Genomic DNA, 26,117 nt, shown 5'->3' with positions numbered 1-26,117 from the left:
AAAGATGTGCGGGTCAGGTTGATTGGCCATGGTAAATTGACCCTGGTGATCCTTGGGCAGCACAGTGGCTAGCACCGCTTCCTCACAGCGCCAGGGACCCGGGTTCGATTCCCGGCTTGGGTCACTGTCTGTGTGGAGTTTGCACGTTCTTCCCGTGTCTGCGGGGGTTTCCTCCGGGTGCTCCAGTTTCCTCCCACAGTCCAAAGATGTGCGGGTCAGGTTGATTGGCCATGCTAAATTGACCCTTGAAATCCTTGGGTGGCACGGTGGCACAGTGGCTAGCACAGCTGCCTCACAGGGCCAGGGACCTGGGTTCAATTCCTGGCTTGGGTCACTGCCTGTGTGGAGTTTGCACGTTCTCCTCGTGTCTGCATGGGTTTCCTCCAGGTTCTCCGGTTTCCTCCCACAGTCCAAAGATGTGCGGGTTAGGTGGATTGGCCATTGCTAAATTGACCCTAGTGTCAGGGGGATTAGCAGGGTAAATATGGAATAGGGCCTGGGTGGGATTGTGGTTGGTGCAGACTCGATGGGCCGAATGGCCTCCTTCTGCACTGTAGGGATTCTATGATTCTAAATCACCACTCAGGCTGAATCACCTCTGCTCTCTCTCCTTTGAGGGGGCGAGCAGTGTACGGTCATCTGGGACTACGGCGACTGTACTTTCTTTTACTTTAAGTATTCCTATTAGAATTACCCCAATTGGAATGAGGCTCCCTCCATGCTAACATATCAGATCGACAGTTCCATGCCAGTCATTCACCTGGCTTCACTCCTGAAGGTTGTGCGGCCATTATCCACCCGCCTTGCACTGGGTGCCACACTAGAGGATCAACACATCACAGCCCCTACCTCTCTGTGCCGCGGCCACTTCACACGACACGTTGGGGATGTCGCAGTAGCGCCCGGTCCAACCACTCGCGCACTCGCAGGTGAAGGATGTTCTTGTTGGGCGACATCGTCCGCCATTCTTGCAGGGGGATTTACTGCACCAGTCCGTGCTGATCTAAGGGTGAAGGGGACAGATTGCTATCAATGCCTGCGAGGATTTATTCAGCCATTTGGACTTGTCTCTCTGCGCCAGTGCGCATTGGTGCCCATCTCTCCTCTACGTTGCCCACTTTGTGACCAACTGGACAAGAGATGGGTGAGAAAAATCAGCCCATCCTCCTGGGAGAGAATCCACCCTCACCGTCTCCACCCAGATGGTATAGCTGGTGTCCTTTGACTTACGAAGCTGGCACGGGACGGTGGGCGGCACAGTGGTTAACACTGCTGCTTCACAGCGCCAGGTTCGATTCCTGGCTTGGGTCACTGTCTGTGCGGAGTCTGCACGTTCTCCCCGTGTCTGCGTGGGTTTCCTCCGGTTTCCTCCCACACTTCAAAGATGTGCAGGTTGGGTGGATTGGCTATGGTAAATTGCCTCTTAGTATCTAAAGATGTGCAGGTTAGGTGGACTGGCCATGCTAAATTGCCCCTTAGCGTTCCGGGATGTGTAGGTTAGAGGGATTAGCAGGGTAAATACGTGGGGTTCCGGGGATAGGGCCTAGGTGGGAATGTTGTCGGTGCAGACTCGATGGGCTGAATGGCCTCCTTCTGCACTGTAGGATTCTATGGATACAGATACACACTGAATAGGTGCAGGCTGTGGTTAATAGATGTAGTTGCACCGTGGTTGCTGTGTGAGGGGGCTCATGGATTTGAGAGAGAAAGCAGGTGGTAATAAGCAAATCCTCACCTGACACTGGTCACCTGTGTACCCATGAGGACAGGTACACCTGTAGGACTCCAGGCCATCGATGCACACCCCCCCATTCAGACACGGCTGAGAGTTACACTCGTCAATGTCATACTGGCAACTGGAACCGGTGAAGCCAGAACGGCAGTGGCAGCTGTACATGTCAATACCATCAATACAGGTCCCTCCGTTAAAACAGGAGCTGGAAGAGAGAGCATCATTAACGTCCATATTTTGTCCTGAAGCATGATTGTCCTGATCCATGTCTTTCTGCTGTGGAGGTTCTGCCAGAGTGTCTCAAGTCAGAGCCTCCAGGGTACGAGCACAGTAAACCCACTGCTGACAATCCTCACCAATAACTTCAGCATAACTAACATATATCAAAGTGTATAATTTGTCAGGTCAAAGAGTGTAGCGGTTGATTGTATCATAAGGCTGAGAAAATGAATCCAAACTACAGTAATGCAGCAACTTTTAGCGTCTTACATTTGTTTAATACTTCTTTGTCAGAGAGAGCAGCGGAAAGGCAAGAAGATCAGTTTGAGGTGTGATATTCTCATTGTTGAATAAGGAAGAAAGACTTGCATTTCTATAGCGCCTTTTACCTCAGGGTATCAATCCTTTTGATGTGTAGTTACTGTAGCAACGTCAGAAACACTGCAGCCAATTTGTGCACAGCAAGCTCCCACAAGCAGCGATGAGAAAAATGACCAGATAATCAGACATTGGTTGCTCTATTTTGATTTGATTTGATTTATCATTGTCACATGTATTAGTATACAGTGAAAAGTATTGTTTCTTGCGTGCTATACTGACAAAGTTAAAGTAAAGTTTATTTGTTGGTCACAAGTAAGGCTTACATTAACACTGCAATGAAGTTGCCGTGAAATTCCCCGAGTCGCCACAGTCCAGCGCCTGTTCGGGTCAATGCACCCTAACCAGCACGTCTTTCAGACTGTGGGAGGAAACCCGGAGCACCCGGAAGAAACCCACGCAGACACGGAGAGAACCTGAAAACTCCGCACAGATAGTGACCCAAGCCGGGAATTGAACCCGGGTCCCTGGCGCTGCGAAGCAACAGCGCTAACCACTGTGCTACCGTGCTGCCCGAAGCATACCGTTCATAGAGAAGGAAAGGAGAGGGTGCAGAATGTAGTGTTACAATCATAGCTAGGGTGCAGAGAAAGACCAACTTAATGCGACAAGGGGAATTTCACAGTAACTTCATTGCAGCGTTAATGTAAGCCTTACTTGTGACACTAATAAATAAACTTTAACTTTAGGTCCATTCAAAAGTGTGACGGCAGCAGGGAAGAAGCTGTTCTTGAGTCGGTTGGTACGTGACCTCAGACTTTTGTATCTTTTTACCGACAGAAGAAGGTGGAAGAGAGAATGTCCGGGGCGCGTGGGGCCCTTGATTATGCTGGCTGCTTTTCCAAGGCAGTGGGAAGTGTAGACAGAGTCAATGGATGGGAGGCTGGTTTGAGTGATGGATTGGGCTACATTAATGACCCTTTGTGGTTTCTTCCATTGGGCTCACCTCTCTGTGCAGTCTGGAATATTGTTCTCACAGTGAAGTCCATTAAACCCAGGTTTACAGGTACAGGTATAGCTGTTGACATAATCCGTGCAGGTGCCCCCATTGTGGCACGGGTTGCTGTGGCATTCATTGATCTCGTCAGCGCACCGGGTGCCTGCAAAGCCTGGCAGGCAGCGACAAATGAAGGAGTTGATTTGATCCAGACAGGCGCCGCCATTCAGACAGGGACCTGGGGAGAGGAAAGTAGCAATTAATATCTTACAGCGAAGCTGGGTTGGAGAGACGAAGAATGAAAGAAGTTTGGATTTCTATAATGTCTTTCACAGTCTCGGAAGCTGAAAACCTGCCACATCGTCTGCCCCGGAACTGGGGCAGTGAGGTTCCCAGAATCCGTTGGCCTCAGGCGGGATTTTACGAACTCGCCCAAGCGATGTTTCTTCAGAAGGAACTCTTCAAATGCAGACAATAAAAATATAACAAAACTTACTCCAATTTATAAATCAAAGAAAGGATTTAATAAAGAAACTTCATTACTCCAAACCTAGGGCCTCGCCCTGGGCCACTCCAGGCTCTCCACAATTCCAAACAGGTTCTTATTTATAGTGAGTCAGCTGACCATCACATCATTGGTTTCATGGTTTACTGGATCAGCTGACCCTTACAGCTGGTCACTATTGGTCACATTATGTCCGATACAAAGTTTGTCACCGGTTACATTCTAACAAGCGAGGTCTTAAAATCCCGCCCAGAATGTCCCAAATCACTTTACAAACTGATGTGGTGACGATATCTGGAATTAAGAATCTACTGATGACCATGAAACCATTGTTGGGAAAACCCAATGTCCTTTTAGGGAAGGAAATCTGCCTTCCTTACATGGTCTGGCCTACCTGTGACTCCAGAGCCACAGCAATGTGGTTGACTCTCAACTGTCCTCTGAAGTAGGTCACTCAGTTTAAGGGCAACTGGGGATGGGCAATAAATGCTGGCCCAGCCAGCGGTGCCCATGTCCCACGAATGAATTAAAAAAGGATAAGAAACGCAGCAGCACACAAAAATCCTACACACAGTAAAGTGATGTTGGTCGTGGGATAAATATTGATTGAGACATCAGAGGGAGACCGACCCACCTCGCACCGCTCTCCTTAAAAATAGTGCTGTAGGTTCGTTTTATGTTCCCCACTGAGGGGGCAGACATGGTCCCTGGTTAACATCCCATCAGTGTGACACTGGAGTGCTGAGACTAAATTCTGTGCTGAAGTCACTGGAGTGGGATTTGGGATTCACAGCTTGATTACAGTGAGATACAATTCAACCACAGCAACTTCCAAGGGACTAAGGAAATTTGGCATGTCCACTACAATTCTCACCAACTCTTCGGATGCACCACAGAAAGCATCCTTTCTGGATGTATCACAACTTGGTATGGCTCCTGCTCTGTCCATGACCGCAAGAAACTACAAAGGGTCGTGAATGTAGCCCAATCCATCACGCAAACCAGCCTCCCATCCATTGACTCTGTCTACACTTCTCGCTGCCTCAGAAAAGCAGCCAGCATAATCAAGGACCCCACGCACCCCGGACATTCTCTCTTCCACCTTCTTCCATCGGGAAAAAGATACAAAAGTCTGAGGTCACGCACCAACCGACTCAAGAACAGCTTCTTCCCTGCTGCCATCAGACTTTTGAATGGACCTACCTCGCATTAAGTTGATCTTTCTCTACACCCTAGCTATGACTGTGACATTACATTTTGCACTCTCTCCTTTCCTACTCTATGAACAATATGCTTTGTCTGTATTAGCACTGTATGCTAATACATGTGACAATAATAAATCAAATCAAATCCATTTATGTTGTGCCTTGAATTTGAAAACGTCCTCAACCGCTTCACAGAAGCGTAACCAGACTAAACGTGAACCAAACAAGGCCATTTCTCGAGGGGGTAACAAAAAATGAGTCAAGGGGATAGTCTGTAAGGAGGGCGTTAAAGGAGGACAGAGAGCTAGGGATCTGTAGAAAGGTCAATCTAGAACCTGGGGCCGAGACAATGGTATTCCAAATGAATTTCTGGATGCTCAAGAGGTCATGGTTGGAAGGAACGTAGAGATCTTATGGGGCTGGAGGAGGTTACGTAGATAGGGCGAGACAAGACTAGAATGAGAATCTTATTCAGCAACTTGCATTTCTCCCAGTTTATCTGGCTTGGATACAGGCTGCGGTTTACCTTTACCGTGACAGTTTTTTGCAGGTGCATTAGCCGTGCTAAATTCTCCCTCAGTGTACCCGAACAGGTGCCGGAGTGTGGCCACTAGGGGATTTTCACTGTAACTTCACTGCAGTGTTAATGTAAGCCGACTTGTGACACTAATAAATAAGCTTTAAACTTATGGGGAGGCGATGGCCTAGTGGTATTATCGCTGGACTATTAATCCAGAAACTCAGCTAATGTTCTGGGGACCTGGGTTCGAATCCCGCCACGGCAGATGGTAGAGTTTGAATTCAATAAAAAAAATCTGGAATCAAGAATTTACTGATGACCATGAGACCATTGTCGGAAAATGCATCTGGTTCACTAATGTCCTTTAGGGAAGGAAATCTGCCGTCCTTACCCGGCCTGGCCTACATGTGACTCCAGAGCCACAAGCAATGTGGTTGACTCTCACCTGCCCTCTGGCAACTAGGGATGGGCAATAAATGCTGGCCCAGCCAGCGACGCCCACGTTCCACCGAAGAATAAAAAAACTGTTGGCAAGACCAGCATTTGTTGTCCACCTTAGTGAATCATCCATTTTGAATCTAACTTTGCGACATGTCCAGCCATTTCAGAGGGGCAGTTACGAGTCCACTACATTGCTGTGCGTCCGGAGTCACATGTAGGCCAGACCGGGTAGGGACGGCAGATTTCCTTCCCTGAAGGACATTAGTGAACCAGATAAGTATTTATGGAATCCAATATTCTCGTGGTCATCACGATTTTTTTTTATTTGCGAGTTTCCTAATTAACTAAACTTAACTTCCCCAGACGCCGTGGTGGGATTTGAACTCAGGCCCGATGTGCAAACACTGAAAGCTTCTCTTTGTTTAACATCAAAGGGACTTCACTGCAGCTGAAGTGAATACTTACTGGGAGTGCAATCATTGATGTCTGTTTCACAGTCGCGCCCTGTGAATCCGGGCTGGCACACACAGATGTAGTTTCCCAATGTGTTGGTGCAGGAGCCTCGATTCCTGCAGGGGTTGGCTGCACACTCGTCCATGTCCACTTGACAGACCCGTCCTGAGGCGAAAGGAGGGAGAGAGGCAGAGAGTGGTGAGGGACGCCGACCATTTCCCTCTGAATGTCAGTGAGGGTTCACCGCACTAAATTATTGTCCCCATACCACGCTTGGCGGGGGGGGGGGGGGGGGCTTGTTTTTACCTTGCCATCCCTCTGCACAGGTGCACACAAAATCCTCATAGTCCAGGGTGTGCTCACAAACACCTCCATTCTCACACGGGTTGGGCGAACACGGAACCAGCACGCTCTCACAGTTTGGTCCTACGGGGAGACAGAGCAGCAAATTTCACCCTTGGATTATTGAGACGGACAACATTGTGCCAACTGGACTCACTCCTTGAAGCTGCTCGAGTTAGAGTCATGGAGGTTTACAGCATGGAAACAGGCCCTTCAGGAGTTGGGACGTCTTGTTGAAGTTGTACAAGACATTGGGAAGGCCATACTTGGAATACTGTGCGCAGTTCTGGTCACCCTATTATAGAAAGGGTATTATTAAACTAGAAAGAGTGCAGAAAAGATTTACTAGGATGCTACCGGGACTTGGTGGTTTGAGTTAGAAGGAGAGGTTGGATAGACTGAGACTTTTTTCCTTGGAGCATAGGAGGCTGAGGGGTGATCTTATAGAGGTCTATAAAATAATGAGGAGCATAGATCAGCTCGATAGTCAATATCTTTTCCTAAAGGTAGGGGAGTCTAAACCTCGAGGGCATAGGTTTAAGGTGAGAGGGGAGGGGAGAGATACAAAAGGGTCCAGAGGGGCAATCTTTTTCACACAGAGGGTGGTGAGTGTCTGAAACGAGCTGCCAGAGGTAGTAGTAGAGGCGGGTACAATTTTGTCTTTTAAGAAGCATTTATACAGTTACATGGGTAAGATGGGTATAGAGGGATATGGGCCAAACGCGGGCATTAGGGACTAGCTTAGTGGTTAAAAAAAAGGGCAGCATGGACAAGTTTGGGCCGAAGGGCCTGTTTGCATGCTGTAAACTTCTATGACTCTATCTCAAGGCCCAGGCTATGGTCATGATTAGTTTGGACCCCAATATATCCTCTTGTTTTCACTGTAATGAACAGTTTGGGTAACCCACAATCTCATCATGATTCAAAACTTAACATGTGAATAACTGTACGGTAAATAGGACACCGTGGGGCAAACAACCCTCCCTCTTATTGTTCACAGATAGTGGATGGTGATCCTTTCATGTCTAACGTCACTGCAGAAGCAGACAATATGAGCCACTATGAATACCTTGACCCGAGTTGCTGAACTATTAATTTACAACAGCAATTAGTGACAACTACGTTTGGTGACTACAATATGGGCGGCACGGTGACACAGTGGCTGGCACAGCTGCCTCACAGCGCCAGGGACTCAGGTTCGATTCCCACCTCAGGTCACTGTCTGTGTGGAGTCTGCATGTTCTCCCCGTGTCTGCGTGGGTTTCCTCCGGGTGCTCCGGTTTCCTCCCACAGTCCAAAGATGTGCAGGTTAGGCTGATTGGCCGTACCAAATTGTCTCTTAGTGTCAGGGGGATTAGCAGAGTAAATACGTGGGGTTATGGGGATGGACCCTGGGTGGGATTGTTTTATTTTTTTATTCATTTGTGGGACCTGGGCGCCGCTGGCTGGGCCAGCATTTATTGCCCATCCCTAGTTGCCCTTGGAGGGCAGTTCAGAGTCAACCACATTGCTGTGGCTCTGGAGCCACATGTAGGCCAGACCGGGTAAGGACAGCAGATTTCCTTCCCTAAAGGGACGTTAGTGAACCAGATGGGTTTTTCCGACAATCGACAATGGTTTCATGGTCATCAGTAGATTCTTAATTCCAGATATTTTTCATTGAATTCAAATTCCACCATCTGCCGTGGCGGGATTCGAACCTGGGTCACCAGAACATTAGCTGAGTTTCTGGATTAATAATCTGGCGATAATACCACTAGGCCTTTGCCTCCCCTCTGTCCTCACCTGATAAAGCTCATGATACCAAAGAAACCTGTTGGACTTTAACCTAGTGTTGTGGGACTAATAGTCACAGAGTCATGGTAAAATCCTGAACTGTCCAATATGGCACTGAAATAAGACCATAAGACAAAGGAGCAGAATTAGGCCTCTCGGCCCATTGGGTCTGCTCCACCATTCAATCATGGCTGATATTTTTCTCATCCCCATTCTGCTGCCTTTTCCCCACAACCCCTGATCCCCTTATTAATTAAGAACCTGTCTATCTCTGTCTTAAAGACACTCAATGACCCGGCCTCCACAGCCTTCTGCGGCAAAGAGTTCCACAGATTCACCACTCTCTGGCTGAAGAGATTCTTCCTCATCTCTGTTTTAAAGGATCGTCCCTTTAGCCTGAGGTTGTGCCCGCTGGTTCTAGTTTTTCCTACTAGTGGAAACATCCTCTCCACGTCCACTCTATCCAGGCCTCGCAGTATCCTCTAAGTTTCAATAAGATCCCCCCCTCATCCTTCTAAACTCCAACGAGTACAGACCCAGAGTCCTCAACCGTTCCTCATACGACAAGCTCTTCATTCCAGGGATCATTCTTGTGAACCTCCTCTGGACCCTTTCCAAGGCCAGCACATCCTTCCTTAGATACGGGGCCCAAAACTGCTCACAATATTCCAAATGGGGTGCGACCAGTGCCTTATACAGCCTCGGAAGTACATCCCTGTTCTTGTATTCTAGCCCTCTCGACATGAATGCTAACATTGCATTTGCCTTCCTAACTGCCGACTGAACCTACACGTTAACCTTAATCTGCAGATCTGCAAACAGATTCCTGAGGATTCATGAAAATAAAGCAGCTCGGACGCAAGCTTGCTGTGGAACTTGATCATTTTGAAAAGTAATAAGCTCTCCTGTTACGTAATCACCCAAACACGCTCTACAGCAAGGCAACCAAACTCGGCAAAGTTGGCAAGTCCTGTCACACGTACAGCCGAAGACTGCTTCGAACTAGAAGCCGCTTTCTTGCACGTAGCCATGCATGCTATATACACAACAATCCAGCAAATACAATTGAAGAGCGACTCATATTAATCATTAACGGGAAGTATTCTGATGGTTCCACTTGGAAGTAAGACATTAGCGTGCAAGAGTGCTTTAAAGTTTATTTATTAGTGTCACAACTAGGCTTGGACTATCACTGCAATGAAGTTACTATGAAAATCCCCTTCATCCCCCGACAGCACTATAGCCCTGCGCAGGGAGCCACAGGTCCTTGCAACGTGACCCTTTGTGTCTCTGAGCTGCTCATTAACGAGGACAATTAAAGAGTTCAATAAAAAGCAAAGCCAAAAAGGGACAAATCTCTTTTCATTGTTGCCGTGACTACTAAGGTGATCAGAGTTCGGGAGGTTGGGTTCTTACCTGTATAAGGCAGTTTGCACTGGCAAGTGTAACTGGCAATCCCATCCACACAGGTTGCTTTGTTTAAGCAAGGATTTGACGCACAATCATTGACATTGACTTGGCAGTGCTGGCCTGTGTAAGGAAATCAAATTGCATTCTTCAGTTAGACCACAGCTTGGAAGTGGCTCAGTGATGCCCAGCTTTGGGGGCACTTGGCGAAGGAGGATGATTAAATTAAAAAAGAGGCGCAACATATTGTAGTGACAAAAGTATCTCTGCATTGTTTGTGCAACAGAACAAAGGGTGATTAGGAAAGGGCAACAAGTGCTGGGCCTAGCCAGCGATGCTCACATCCCATGAATGATTTCCAAAGAATCTTTGGGCAGTGAGTTGTAATGATATGGAACTGTTGAGGCACTGCCCGAAAGGATGGTGGGAGGCACGGTGGCACAGTGGTTGGCATTGCTGCCTCACAGCACCAGGGATCCGGGTTCAATTCCGGCCTCGGGTCTCAGTCTGTGTGGAGTTTGCTCTTCCTCCCCGTGTCTGAGTGGGTTTCCTCCGGGTGCTCCGGTTTCCTCCCACACTCCAAAGATGTGCGGGTTAGGTTCCATGGTAAATTGACCCTAGTGTCAGGGGGATTAGCAGGGTAAATATGTGGGGTTACGGGAAGAGGGCCTGGGTGGGGTTGTTGTCAGTGCAGACTTGATGGGCCAAATGGCCTCCTTCTGCATTGTAGGATTGTATGGATGAATGGAAAACAGCACCTTTTTAAAAAAAGTAATGGGTTTTAAGGAGAAGGAGGAATTTTCAGGGCGATGGGAAGAAAGCTGGGATTAATTGGACTGCTCTTTCAAAGAGCTGACACAGGTGCAATGGGCCGAACGGCCTCCTCCTGAGCTGTATGGTTTTATTTATTTATATTTCAAATGATAGGCGCGTGAACTATCGATTAAAACCATCGTGTCATGTTATCTTTACCAGCTCAGTGGATTAATGGACCAGGTTACAGCTGTGTATGAGGAAGTGGAGGCCTATTTAACGTACCTCGAAAGCCCTCCTTGCATTTACAAATGTAGCCATTCACCAGGTCAGAGCAGCTCCCTCCATTCTGGCAGGGGTTGGATTCACACTCATCCTTGTCGATGTCGCAGTTCATTCCTGTCCATCCCGCCTCACAGTTACACTTGTACCTGAAGTGAAATTGTTCGAATGTGAACAGTGAAGCAACCAAAGACAGAAGGATCATGAGACGAGAAGGAAAGAAAAGCTGCCTTCAGATTCGACAATGGAGAGGAGAGCGAGAGGGAGGAGAGAGGGAGGAGAGAGATAAATGAGAGAAAGACAGAAAGAGGGAGAAAGAGACACCAGAAAGACAGTGAGAAAAGGAAGAGCAGGGAGCGAGAGAAAAGGGAGAAGGGAGGGAGCAAGGGCATGCACATACACACGCGTGTACACACACACTCTCTTTCACAGGCATACACACTCACACACACTCTCTCACACAGATACACACACACACTCACACTCCCTCTCTCACACACACTCTCACTCTCACTCACACACACTCTCTCTCACACACACTCACACTCTCTCTCACACACACACACTCCCTCTCTCACACACACACACTCCCTCTCTCACACACACACACTCCCTCTCTCACACACACACTCCCTCTCTCACACACACACTCCCTTTCTCACACACACACTCCCTCTCTCACACACACACTCCCTCTCTCACACACACACTCTCACTTACACACACTCTCTCTCACACACACACACTCTCTCTCACACACACACATACTCTCTCTCTCACACACACACACACACACTCCCTCTCTCACACACACACACTCCCTCTCTCACACCCACACAAACACTCTCTCACACACCCACACCCTCTCACACACACCCACGCCCTCTCACACACACACACTCACTTTCTCACACATACACTCTCTCACACACACACTCTCTCCCTCTCACATACACACCCCCCCTCTCTCACATGCACTCTCTCACACATGCACTCTCTCACACACACACTCTCTCACACACTCTCTCACATGCACTCTCTCACACATACACTCTCTCTCACACACACACACTCACACACTCTCTCTCTCACACGCACTCTCTCTCTCACACGCACTCTCTCTCACACACGCACTCTCTCTCACACACGCACTCTCTCTCACACACGCACTCTCTCTCACACACGCACTCTCTCTCACATGCACTCTCTCTCACATGCACTCTCTCTCACATGCACTCTCTCTCACATGCACTCTCTCTCACATGCACTCTCTCTCACATGCACTCTCTCTCACATGCACTCTCTCTCACATGCACTCTCTCTCACATGCACTCTCTCTCACATGCACTCTCTCTCACATGCACTCTCTCTCACATGCACTCTCTCTCACATGCACTCTCTCTCACATGCACTTTCTCACATACACTCTCTCTCACACACACACACACACTCTCTCTCTCTCACACACACACACTCTCTCTCACACACACAACAGGTTTGTTCATTCAAGTTAGTCCATCTGGTTTGAAAGCTGACTGCTCTCAGTACCATAAGGTCTGTAGGCAGGATTTCGGCTTCTGATCATGGACCTGTCAACCCACTGCTAGGCCACACAAACGAAGCATGAATTACATAGGGTTCTAATTCGTCTCGCAATCCACTGAACCCTGGAACGTGGGCGGCACGGTGGCACAGTGGTTAGCACTGCTGCCTCACAGTGCCAGGGACCCGGGTTCGATTCCTTGGGTCACTGTCTGTGCGGAGTCTGCACGTTCTCCCCGTGTCTGTGTGGGTTTCCTCCGGGTGCTCCGGTTTCCTCCCTCAGACTGGAAGATGTGCTGGTTAGGTGCTAAATTCTCCTTCAGGTGTTGGAGTGTGGCAAGTCGGGGATTTTCACAGTAACTTCACTGCAGTGTTAATGTAAGCCTTACTTGTGACACCAATAAATAAACTGTAAACTTTAACTTGGCGTACGGGGTCAGGCATTAACAACAGCAGCTGTGGCAGCGTCCAGAGGATCAGAGAAACCAACACCAGCCAGAATCAACACCTTGAGGAGAGCAGGACATCGGGAGGAGTCGGAGGCAAGTATTTAAGGGGTAATTTTAACCTTACCCAACCATCAGAAAACGGATTGGATTTAGTGCAATATACGTTTTACACCTGGTGCCAATTTAACTCTCTGCAAGATCACGGGAACAATCTTGAGCCCACTTTCTCTGTCCAGGGGAAAGGTGGCTGGGGCCCAAGAGGGGCCAGCAAGATCGCCACGTCTGATTCTGGCCGCCCCTCGCTGGTGACATAATCAGGATTCCAATACATTTGAATAAAGAACTATATTATTAAACACCTCTCACACCGCCCCCCCCCCCCACCCCTCCCCACCCCTCCCCACCCCTCGCCACCCCTCGCCATATATATTGATCCCGAGACATATCTTCAAACACTGGCGATGTGATGTCACATTGGCGCAGATTACAACAGGTTCACCCAGATGTAAACCTGGTGTGGGAGTCACTGCCGGGAACATACAGGTGAGTATAGCCCCTGAAAGAGAGGGATGTTGCCAGGCAGCGGTCTGCCTATGTCCCCTGCCACTGCCTCTTGGCATAGGTTGGCACTATGCCTATTAATCATAGAAACCCTACAGTGCAGAAAGAGGCCATTTGGCCCATCGAGTCTGCACCGACCACAATCCCACCTAAGTCCTACCCCCACATCCCTACATATTTACCCGCTAATCCCTCTAACCTACGCATCTCAGGACTCTAAGGGGCAATTTTTAGCATAGCCAATCAACCTAACCCGCACATCTTTGGACTGTGGGAGGAAACCGGAGCACCCGGAGGAAACCCACGCAGACACGGGGAGAATGTGCAAACTCCACACAGACAGTGACCCAAGCCGGGAATCAAACCCAGATCCCTGGAGCTGTGAAGCAGCAGTGCTAACCACTGTGCTACCGTGCCGCCCATAAACATGGCAATGCCAACCTGTGCCAGGGGGCAGACCCCAGTGGGAGCCTCATGGTGGGGAGAAGGGAGATTTATTTATTTGTGGGGGGGAGCAGACGAGGGAGCTGGGGATGCCAGCGATGGCTGTTCGGGTGGGGGGGAGAGGGGTGGGGGGCGGTTGGAGGGGGGGAAAAGGTGTCCCATGTTCAGGGGAAAGTAGGTGGGGTGGTGCCGGCATTGGCTGTGTGTATGGAGGGGTTGGGGAAAAGGGGTCTGATATTTGGGGGGAGGGTGAAGAATGCTGGCTCTGATTGAGGGAGGGGAAGGGGGGGATGTAGGGAGCCCCGAGACCTCCGCGGTGGGGGGGTGGGGGGGGGGGTGAGTTTGTGGTCCAATCAGGGCACTCTTAAATATGGCGCCCTGATTTCCATGCAGCCAGGCTTTGCCAGCAATTTGAGGCCGTGCCCCTCTACCTGACGGCGTGAAACACACCAACCTGTTTCTTTGTGACAGAATGTGGTAAGATCTGGAGAGATTCGAGGTGGCACAGTGGTTAGCGCTGCTGCCTCACAGCGCCAGGGACCCGGGTTCGATTCCCGGCTTGGGTCACTGTCTGTGCGGAGTCTGCACATTCTTCCCATGTCTGCGTGGGTTTCCTCCGGGTGCTCCGGTTTCCTCTCACAGCCCAAAAATGTGCGGATTAAGTGGATTGGCCATGCTAAATTGCCCCTTCATGTCAGGGTGACTATTTGGGGTATGTGCATGGGGATGGGGCCTGGCTGGGATTGTGGTCAGTGTAGACTCGATGGGCCGAATGCCCTCCTTCTGCACTGTAGGGATTCTCTGATTCTATGAAAACGCTGCTATTTCTTGGTAAGATTTCACCCCATGGACAGCAAACATTGGGCCAGAGATTTAAGTTGAAATGACCTCTTTTGTTTCTTCCCGAATTAACGGGAAGGGGCAAACAGCAGCGGGGAACGGGGTACAGCTGGGCAGCCAAGCAGAGCCACAGCTGCTGAACTGAAAACAGGGAAGGAAAGGCTGGAATTCTCTGGTGCTTTGCTTTTGGTGGCCTTACCCATTGATGTCATCGTGACAAGTCCCGTGCACACAGGGACTGCTGCTGCACTCATCCACCTCGGAATAGCACAGGGCGTCGTGGTAGCCATCCGGACAGAGGCAAGAGAAGCCGTCCTCGCCATCGATGCAGGTTCCACCATTCCGACAAGGGTTCGACACGCACTCGTTAATTTCAAGGTTACACTGCGGGCCTGAAAGAAACAAGCGACTTGCTTACAAGCTCAGAGAGCACGAGAGTTGAAAAAAGCCCCACCAGCGGATTTATGGCGAACATTGCCAGCCCCTCCACTCCCACCAGATTCCACCGGCAGGGCCGTGCGCACTCGTGCTTTTCGATAAGAAGCCTCACAACACCAGGTTAAAGTCCAACAGGTTTATTTGGAATCACGAGCTTTCGGAGCGCTGCCCCTTCATCAGGTACGTATTCAAGAGGCGGCTGGATATAGCACTTGGGGCAAATGGGATCAAAGGTTATGGGGAGAAAGCAGGATTAGGCCATTGAGTTGGATGATCAGCCATGATCATGACGAATGGCGGAGCAGGCGCGAAGGGCCGAATGGCCTCCTCCTGCTCCTATCTTCTATGTTTCTATGTCTATAAAGGAGCAGAAAGCTCATGATTCCAGTTGGACTTTCATAGAATCCCTACACTGCTGAAGGAGGCCATTCGGCCCATCGAGTCTGCACCGACCAGAACCCCATCCAGCTCCTACCCCCCATAACCTCATGCATTTACCCTGGCTTGTCCCCCTGACACTAAGGGGCAATTTAGCACCTAACCCACACATTGTTAAGACTGTGGGAGGAAACCAGAGCACCCGGCGGAAACCCACGCAGACACGAGGAGAACGTGCAAACGCCACACTGATAGGTGACCCAAGCCGGGAATCGAATCCCGGTCCCTGGCCCTTGGGAGGCAGCAGTGCTAACCACTGTGCCACCGTGCCACCTCTTTATCCTGGTGTTGTGAGACTTCTTACTGTGCCCACCCCAGTCCAACGCCGGCATCTCCACCTCAGTGAACGAGGTGTCAAAAAAGTGGCATTAACTGCAGGAACGCCACTTTTCTCGTCGAGCTGAAAGCGGGTGTACAAACCTGTGAAGCCTGGTTTGCAGATACAGTCATAGCGGTTAATGCCATCCTGGCAGATCCCATAATCGCAGGGTTCACTGGCACAGTCATCATGGTTAATCTCACAGTTGACACCTGCAGTTAATGGTACAAATGCCAATGAAACACTCAAATAGCAACACAGCGAAATGCCAGGAAGAGGAGTCTATTGTGTCACAATCCAACCTCTATCATCAGGCTTATTTAACAAATAACAGGGAAGCTGGCATGGTTTAATACTTCTCAATATGCTGAATTGGTCACCTCAAACCCATCTGATTTGCACACCCTGTGACAGCCATGTAGCCACTAATATTCCTTCCTGCTCTACTAAAAACGCTCGCCTCAAACAAAGTCAAGATTGAGAGAGAAAGATTTATAATTGTGCTGCTGGGAGTCAGGTGCACAGAACCTGAAAACTCCCCAGACCTCCCAGTGACTGAATCCGAGTGACAATAATTCACCACGACAGCTCAATCCTCTGGCTTTACCCTGCCGCTAAAATCCCTCATCCCTGGATATTTCTCCCCTGCCCCCCGCTCAAAGACCCTCACATCCTTCCTCAAGTCGGGTGACCAGAACTGCAATGCAATGCCACAGTTGTGGCCTAACCAGATCTTTCGAAAGGTTCAGCATAACCTCTCCTACTATTTGTACCTAATACCTCTCTTTATGAAGCTTAGGATCCCACATGCTTTCCTGACCACTCTCTCAGCATGTCCAGCTGCCTTCAAAGATCTGCACATACGAAAGCCCCAGGAACCACTACCACTGAACACTTGTTGGAATTGTGAGGGAATTTTACTGCCTTGCCCACCCGAGGCTCGTAAGACCCCGTCCGAGGCCCATCGGGGGGTGTCGTCCTGCGAGCCTCACCCTGCCCCAATTCTGGCGAAGTGGTAAACTTCTGGCCATTAAGTCCATATTCCCTCTCCCTGTCCCTCCTGCCAAAATGCATCACCTCACACTCCTCTGTGAAGCTTGAAGATTCTTTCATCAAACTGAAATGGAGTGTTTGAGTTTCTTTGTTGCTTTTCAAAGGGCAGTGGGCGGGATTGGTGGTGTGGGATTACGTTGCGAGCCAGCAATGGAGAGGAGGCAGATAAAACAGGCCCCAATGCTTTGGTCCCTGCTGGGTTATTCTTGAGCATTCCCTGGAGGGCAGCCCAAGAGTAACAGTTGGGATCCTGAGGTCAAGGGCTAGTCACTCACTGAGCATTGGAGCAGTCAGACATATAGAATCATTGAATCCCTACAGTGCAGAAGGAGGCCATTTGGCCCATCGAGTCTGCACTGACCACAATCCCACCCAGGCTATCCCCATATTTACCCTGCTAATCCCCCTGACACTAGGGTTAAGTAAGAATAGCCAATCAACCTTACCCGCACATCTTTGGACCCCACCCAGCCCCTATCCCCGTAACCCCACGTATTTACCCTGCTGGCGCCCCTGACACCAAGTGGCAATTTAGAATGGCCAATCAACCTAACCTGCACATCTTGTACTGTGGGAGGAAACCGGAACATCCGGGGGGAAACCCACGCAGCCACGGGGGAGAACGTGCAAACTCCACATTGACAGTGACCCAATGCCTGGAATCGAACCCGGGCCCCTGGCACTGTGAGGCAGCAGTGCTGACCACTGTGCCGCCATGCCGTGGGTCGATCAAAAATGAGAGAGGAAGTGAAAGCAATAACGTAGGCCGAGAATTGGTTTTGATTGTTACCTGAAGTTCCCTGTTGGCAGTGACAGATGTATTTATTCACCAGGTCGATGCACTTGCCAGAGTTCTGGCACGGGTTGCTATGGCACTCGTTGATCTGATTCTCGCAGCGGTAACCGGTGTAGCCTGGTTCACACTGGCATGTGAAGCTGGCAATGCCGTCGGCACACGTTCCGTGATGGCAGGGGTCAGGGTTGCAGTCATCAATATTCCTCTCGCACAGCTTCCCCTCAAAACCTGCAATGGGAAAATAAACCAGTCAAACAGTAAAGGACCCATAGAATCCCTACAGTGCAGAAGGAGGCCATTCGGCCCATCGGATCTGCACCAACCACAATCCCACCCAGGCCCTATCCCCATACATTTACCCTAGCTAGTCCACCTGACACTAAGGGGCAATTTGGCATGGCCAATCCCACCTAACCCACAGATCTTTGGACTGTGGGAGATCAACTCTCATTCTTCTCAATTCCAATGAGTAGAGTCCCAACCTGTTTAACCTTTCCTCACAAGACAATCCCTCCATACCAGGATCATCAGAGTGAACTGTCTCCAATGAAATAATTGCCGGAATTTTGTCTCCTTGACAGCCTGAGGCCAACGGAGAATGCCGTTCTGCGAGTCTCGCCTGCCCCAAAAATCGGGGCGGGCGAGGCGATAAAATTCCGACCAATATCTTTCCTTAAATAAGGGGACCAAACCTGCTCACAGTGCTCCAGATGTGGACTCACCAGTAGCTGCAAGAATGAGCTAGCTCGCTTAGTTTTGGGCAATGGTTCTGGAAACAGTGGGGGAGAATGTCCACACTGATGGTCATGTTAGTCGGGATTGGTGCGTCAGTAGGATGCTTTGCTGAGGGAGGGGACATTGACCAGAGAATAGAGGTGAGGGCTGCTGCCTTCAGTGGTCAGTCTGTCTAGTTTGTTTGTTAGTGTCACAAGTAGGCTGACATTAACACTGCAATGAAGTTACTATGAAAATCCCCTAGTCGCCACACTCCGGCGCCTGTTCGGGTACACTGAGGGGGAATTTAGCACGGCCAATGCACCCTAACCAGCACGTCTTTCGGACTGTGGGAGGAAACCAGAGCATCCTGAGGAAACCCATGCAGACACGGGGAGAATGTGCAGACTCCACACAGACAGTGACCCAAGCCAGGAATCAAACCTGGGTCCCTGGCGCTGTGAGGCAGCAGTGCTAACCACTGTGCCACCGTGCCGCCCAGTCTGGGAAGGGGGGGGTTGGCCTGAATCATTGCCATCGTAACCAGAGGAAACCATGGGCAAATAAAATGGAAAGAGGGGGGAATCTATGTTTGGAGAATTATTGGGCAAAATTCATAAGATCCATCAGGCCAGTAGTTAAGAACTAACTGATCCATTAGGCTCAGCTACACATTTATCCATTAACTTCTTGGATTAAAGTAACTTGCAGCACATTAGAAATCATAGAAATATCATAGAAACTCTACAGTGCAGGAGGCCATTCGGCCCATCGAGTCTGCACCGACCACAATCCCACCCAGGCCCTATTCCCATAACCCCTCATATTTACCCTGCCAATCCCCTGACAGTAGCGTTAATTTAGCATGGCCAATCAGCCTAACGCGCACATCTTTGGATGTGCGGGTTAGCCGGGTTATATCCTGCCAGGGTACGATCTCCACACACACATGTACATATAAAATCCTGAGATGTTTTCCTGTTAGAATTGCCTCTAATTTATTGAGCAATGTGTGCAATTTGTCTGCTGTTTCTGTGTTAGTCCCTGACAAATAGGCAGCGAAATTGGTTCTCACATTCGCTCCATGTGCCACCTCAGGACTGATCTGAGGCCCTGTGGCAGGGAGCAAAAAAAAAAGGGGGCTGGAAAAAAAATAGCACAAACCTGCTATTGTTCAACAGAATATTCTATGAGCTGTCGGCACAATAGACATCATATCCAATAGGCTTCCCTGGTGCCTGGATCCAGATCCTGTGAATACTAATCAGGCTGACCTGAACAATACAGCTTTATCTATTGAAGGGCCTTGTTAGTGTCAGTCCCTCAAGATGTTTTATTTTTCTTCAACTCATCTGTAGATAAATTTAACATCTTCTGAAAACTGGTCAAAAAAAAACTTCTCTCTAACTCCTCAATTGGAATGAGGTAAATCATTGAATCAATAGCTGGAATTCCAGCTATTTAACGGAGGTTAATTATTTGGCAGTAACATCAAGTTCAATGTAGGACCCAAATTTCCTTTATCGCATTTTGAGATTTGAGTAAAGGCAGCTCCTGCTAACGTGTGTACACCAGTTTCTCCCTTAAAGGCCTTAATTCATGGATATAATACCAGGAGGATAACATTCCAGCCACACAAATATTAAAGAAGTGGACTTATTACATCTTCACTGTTTGGTAGCTGGCCTGTCAGTCACGGTACTGGGGTGTGTGATAGGGTGCAGAGAGTAGGAAGCACCAAGAAAAACATGTCCCATTTTGGGCCAAGGGATACCCTACAGAAACTGCAGTTTATCCGTATAAAATAGTTTCCGTTTAGTTGATTTATGAGTGTCGCGAGTAGGCTTGCATTAACACTGCAATGAAGTTACTGTGAAGTTTTTTTTAAAGCTTATTTATCAGTGTCACAGGTAGGCTTACATTAACACTGCAATGAAATTACTGTGAAAATTCCCTAGTCGCCACACTCCGGCGCCTGTTCGGGTACACTGAGGGAGAATTTAGCACGGCCAATGCAACTAACTGGCACGTCGTTTGGACTGTGGGAGGAAATCTGAGCACCCAGAGAAAACCCACGCAGACACAAGGAGAACGCGCAGACTCCACACAGTGACCTAAGCCGGGAATCGCACCCGGGTCCCTGGCTCTGAGAGGCAGCAGTGCTAATCACTGTGCCGCCATGGTTATTCTCCACAGGATTGAAGAGTAAATTACTTTCTTACTCACTGCTCCCACCACTCAGTAAGGGTTTATTAACAATTTGCGTTACTAGAAAAGTATTTCCTCTCCTGCTCAGACTCTTGCCAGCTACCACTCCATAACCATCAGCAGGGGCGGCACAGGGGCACAGGTGGTTGGCACTGCTGCCTCACAGTGCAAGGCACCCGGGTACGATTCCTGGTTTGGGTCACTGTCTGTGCGGAGTCTGCACGTTCTCCACGTGTCTGCGTGGGTTTCCTTCGGGTGCTCCGGTTTCCTCCCACAGTCCGAAAGACGTGCTGGTTAGGGGCATTGGCCGTGCTAAATTCTCTCTCAGTGTACCCGAACAGGCGCCGGAGTGTGGCGGCTGGGGGGTTTTCATAGTAACTTCATTGCAGCGTTAATGTAAGCCTACTTGTGACACGAATAAATAAACTTTAACTTAAGGTACAATCCACGTGGTCAATTCCTCAGGTAAACCATGAGCACTGAAATGCTGCTCTACTGTGAAGTCATCACAAACAAAATTGTACCATGGATCAGCTTAGCCATTGGGAACGCAGTGTCTGGGCTTTTGCAGTGTTTGTGGTAACTGGATGTACGCTGGTTTTAAGAGTGGTTGTGCCCGGCCGCGAGAAATTAATTTACAGGCTTACCTTCCGCACATTTGCACTCATATCCATTGGGCCTATCGACACACTTGGCTCCGTTCTGGCAGGGGGTACTCGCGCACTCGTCAATGTCAATCTGGCACATCAACCCGGTGAAGCCTGCAGGGGAGAGGGGAAGAAAACCTCTTAGCGTTCCCCGCTGTCACAAGCACGGTGGACTTGAACTGGGAGACCTCAGTCCTGAAGTTCTCCAGTAATTAAAATTGCAGACCTCAACCAGAGTAAAAGATCAGGACATGCCATATTATCCACCTATGGTCAAATTCTGCACTGCCCCTAGCTTGCCGATTCATGCACCTGCATTATGCGAGGGCTTGCTGACTGTGCCAAGCCTGCTAAAATTGGCTGCCTGGTGATGGAACCAATTTTGAGTTCTCACCCCAGCTCAGACCACTTGCAGGACCCATCTAGCATTCGCCTGGTGGACCCAATCTTTCAAAAAGCCTCCTCCTGTAGCTCCTTCCTCCTATCTGTTCCCAGTAAGACGTCTCACAATACCATCAGGCACTCGCCTGATGAAGGAACAGCGCTCCGAAAGCTCGTGATTCCAAATAAACCTGTTGGACTTTAACCCGGTGCTGTGAGACTTCTTACTGTGCCCACCCCAGTCCAACGCCGGCATTTCCACCTCATGGCTATCTGTTCCCAGTGGAGAGAACAGGGGGAAAGAAATTGCAACTTTGATCAAACAAGAAAAACTATTTTGTTTTAAAAAGGAGCGAACCTGCGTAGCTTATAGTCAAGTGCAAACCCATTGTACCATGAGGTTTGAAGTAGGACACATTGCAGAACCCTCAGTTTTTTTCTTTCGATCCTTTTCAATACAGCCACTTTCCAATTTCTGTAGTTGGTTTAGCTGTGGTTTAATGGGTAGCACTCTTGTCTCTGGCTCAGAAGATGGTGAGTTGAAGTTTGACTCCAAGACATGAACACCAAACATAGGCTAACTCCGCAGTGCAGTGCTGCAGGAGTGCTGCACTGCCAGAGGTGCTGCCTTTTTGGATGAGAGGAAAAAGAATATTCTATCCCACCACACTGTTCAAACAGTTATCCCCGGTGTCCTGGCCAACACTCATCCCTCAGTCAACATGATCAAAATAGATTACCTAATCATTGTTGGATCTTAGTGTGCACAGGTTTGGCTGCCACTTTTCCTACGTTACAGCAGCTAAACTTCAGAAAATACGCCATTCGCTGTGAAGCGTTTTTGGGATGTCTTGCGGTCGTATAAGCCGCTATATAAATTCAGGGCTATCTTTCGTTCCCACTCAATCGCTCTGGGGTGTCTTGCGGTCGTGTAAGGCGCTATGCAAAGGCAAAGCTTTCTTTTCTTTTGCTCGATATTTTAACCAAGTGATTCTGTGAGAAGTAGCTTCGGGATTGGATCAAGAGAGGAGCAAAAGTTGAAATTGGAGTGCTGGAGAAGCAAGCTGTGTCGGTTCACACGAGCAAATGTTTGCACATGGTTTTTGCTGCGTTATTTCTAATGAGATTGCATAAATGCAGAGTAGTGGCTAAAGGCAGCAGCATTGTAGATGATAAAACCTTATGCAATATACCAGATCATTCGAATAAATACTATTCTCTACAGGATATGAACAGACAGCGCATAATCCAGCGTCTGGTTACAAAAAATAGGGCTGAAAATTGCAACGCGTGTTAATAAAATTCCTTTCTCTGTTCCTTTTTGAGTGCAGTGTGGTACTGAGGGAGTGCTGCAGTGTCACTCAGAGGGAACTTTAAGCTGTCAGTTCCGATGGACAAGGAAGATCTCACTGCAATATCTAAGGACTGACAGGAGATTTCCCGGGGGGAAATCAGACGATATTCTTCCCTTTTCCAGCACCCAAGAAAGGGATTAACTTCTCAACGCCCCTGTTGCTATTTGTGGAACCTTGCTGCGTCCAGTGATAGTTCATACAACAATGGTTGCACTTCTGAGAAATTTGTTGCATCTGAAATGGTGAGAGATGCGATTTGGCACGACGTAAGTGCAAGTCTTCCTTTTTGCATTTACTGTCACAAAATTGAAGTATAGAATAGAATCCCTACAGTGCAGAAGGAAGCCATTTGGCCCATTGAGTCTGCACCGACCACAATCCCACCCTGGCCCTATCCCCATGCATTTACCCTAGCTAGTACCCCTTGACACTAAGGGGCAATTTAGCCTGGCCAATCTACCTAACCCGCACATCTTTGGACACTAAGGGGCAATTTAGCATGGCCAATCCACCTTGCCCGCACATCTTTGGAAGCTAAGAGGCAATTTAGAATGGCCAATCCACCTAACCTACACATCTTTGGACACTAAGGGGCAATTTAGCATGGCCAATCCACCTTGCCCGCACATCTTTGGATGCTAAGAGGCAATTTAGTATGGCCAATCCACCTAACCTACGCATCTTTGGACACTAAGGGGCAATTTAGCATGGCCAATCAACCTAACCTGCACATGTTTGGACTGTGGGAGGAAACCGGAGCACCTGGAGGAAACCCACGCAGACACAGGGAGAACGTGCAAACTCCACACAGACAGTGACCCAAGCCGGGAATCGAATCCTGGTCCCTGGCGCTGTGAGGCAGCAGTGCTAACCCACTGTGCCACCATGCCGCCCCATTGGCTTTCATCGACAGCACCTTACTAAGTGATCTATCATTGTCCTGCCACTTTTCAAGGGCCCCCCATCGAAAATGACAAAGTCTTTGAGTTTATATCGTGCCCTGTCAAAGATCTTATTTTCTAAAATCAGGCAGAGGGAGACAGGTGAATGCCTGAATGAAACCTTGGGATTGAAATGGTTTTGACAGAAGTAGCAACGAATTTTATTTTATTTTCGATTAGCTTTCTGCTTCACCCAGGTCATGTTCACTCATAAATCCCTCGAGTTTCCTGCAGTTAATCAGGAGTTCACCAGTGCGAGAGTGAAAAAGATTCCTTCTCGAGGCCAAGGTTGAGTGGACGACTGAAGGGCTGCCGGGCGCAAGTTGGTCAAGAATGCCTCCCGATAGGGTCAGGTAAGCACTGGAGACAGGAGCGGGCCGAGGTGGCAGGAACGGGGGCAGGTGAATTATCTTGGGAAGGAGAGGCAACACATGGGAAAAGAGAGAGGAATATTTGCTGATGTAAATCACAAAGATCACATCATCATAGCCCGGCTGCTTGACTGAAGAGAGTTTTTTTTGAGAGATTTAAAAGTCCACGGCTGCTGAGTGGAATTGTCTGAATTCAGATCAGAAATTTATATTCCGCAGCTCTCTAGAATCTTAACAAAAAACGTATTCAGAAACTTGGGAGCCCTCGTCAATGTATTCCTGTGTCAGCTTATTGAGAAAGGAAAAGCACAGTGACAATACAGAATATGAAAAGAGAGTGGGAGCACCAGGAGAACTGACTGAATCTGTCAGTTGTATTCTAAGGTGCTGCTCCTTCAAGCAGGACCTTCAATGGCTGCATGTGAAACACAGTAAGCATATGAGGGGCCCCGTGTCTGCCCCAAATGTAAATTGGGCCTAAAAGAATTAAGCCTCCCTCTCATTAAGGGCAGCTACTTCTCAGGCGAGGGGAACCGAGGCCTTTGGAGAACAATTGACACATTGTCCGCCTCCAGGAGATAACAGACACGGCCCCTCTTGTCAATCAACCACCAACGGAGAGCTTCTTCAAAGGATTGGCTGAGGTATACTGCACCCTGACCTCTGAATAACCTCCCCACCACAAGAATAGCTGGTGAGGCCTACACTGCAGGCCTCTCTCCCGTTAAACACCTACCAGTCAGCACATGGGGGAGAGACTTCGATTTTTTTTTAAAAAAAGAATGTACGGTTATGACTTGGTGCACAGTTTTATTATTGTGAATTAGATCGCTATGTTTTTTGGGCAAATTTTGGGTTTGGGTCACTGTCTTTGCACATTCTCTCCGTGTCTGCGTGGGTTTCCTCCGGGTGCTCTGGTTTCCTCTCCCACAGTCCAAAGATGTGCGGGTTAGGTGGATTGGCCATGCTAAATTGTCCCTCAGTGTACTGGGATGTGGAGGTTAGAGGGATTAGTGGGGTAAATGAGTGGGGTTGTGGGGATAGGGCATGGGGTAGGATTGTTGTCAGTGCAGGCTCAATGGAACGAATGGCCTCCTTCTACACTGTGTAGGGTTTCTATGAGAGGATTAGTCAGTTAGGTCAGGCAATGTGCCAACTTCCACACAACAGTGGCACAGTGGTTAGCACTGCTGCCTCACAGCACTAGGGAACTGGGTTCAAATCCGGCCTCGGGTGACCATCTCTGTGGAGTTTGTACATTCTCCCCCTGTTTGTGCGGGTTTCCTCCAGATGCTCTAGTTTCCTTCCACAGTCCAAAGATGTGCAGGTTAGTTTGATTGTCCACGATAAGTTGCCCCTTAGTTTCAGGGGGATTAGCAGAGTAAATATGTGGGGTTACAGGAATAGCGCTTGGGTGGGATTGTTGTCGGTGTAGGCTCGATGGGCCAAATAGCCTCTTTCTGCACTGTAGGGGTTCTATGATTCTATGAAAATCCTCCACAATCTCCAACACCCTAAACTGTTAACCCCTGGAGTCCTACATTAAAACATTCCTCTACCACTAAAGATCACATAACGCAAATGTTTGCACTGGGTTTTCTGTCAACACTAACTTGCATTTATATAATTTAGTAAACCTTCCCAAGGCACTTCACCGGAGAGTTTCAATC

The 26,117-nt window shown here is 48.9% G+C and overlaps 1 protein-coding gene across 1 annotated transcript in view; it reads right to left on the bottom strand.

The window, feature by feature from the left end:
* The window catches only part of notch3 (notch receptor 3), a 241,975-nt gene that overhangs the window by 41,102 nt on the left and 174,756 nt on the right, over window positions 1–26,117 (bottom strand). The window contains exons 10-20 of the mRNA XM_078235047.1: window positions 21,400–21,513; window positions 17,825–18,058; window positions 16,083–16,193; window positions 14,986–15,178; window positions 10,954–11,099; window positions 9,925–10,038; window positions 6,697–6,816; window positions 6,403–6,555; window positions 3,276–3,504; window positions 1,736–1,937; window positions 850–1,003 (exon numbers count right to left, since the gene is read on the bottom strand). Of these exons, the coding sequence (XP_078091173.1) occupies window positions 850–1,003; window positions 1,736–1,937; window positions 3,276–3,504; window positions 6,403–6,555; window positions 6,697–6,816; window positions 9,925–10,038; window positions 10,954–11,099; window positions 14,986–15,178; window positions 16,083–16,193; window positions 17,825–18,058; window positions 21,400–21,513 (1,770 nt within the window). The remainder of the gene's footprint in view (window positions 1–849; window positions 1,004–1,735; window positions 1,938–3,275; window positions 3,505–6,402; window positions 6,556–6,696; window positions 6,817–9,924; window positions 10,039–10,953; window positions 11,100–14,985; window positions 15,179–16,082; window positions 16,194–17,824; window positions 18,059–21,399; window positions 21,514–26,117) is intronic.

Source organism: Mustelus asterias, chromosome 19, assembly GCF_964213995.1.
Source record: "Mustelus asterias chromosome 19, sMusAst1.hap1.1, whole genome shotgun sequence".
Lineage (NCBI taxonomy): Eukaryota > Metazoa > Chordata > Chondrichthyes > Carcharhiniformes > Triakidae > Mustelus > Mustelus asterias.
This window is presented reverse-complemented; position numbering and strand designations above follow the sequence as displayed.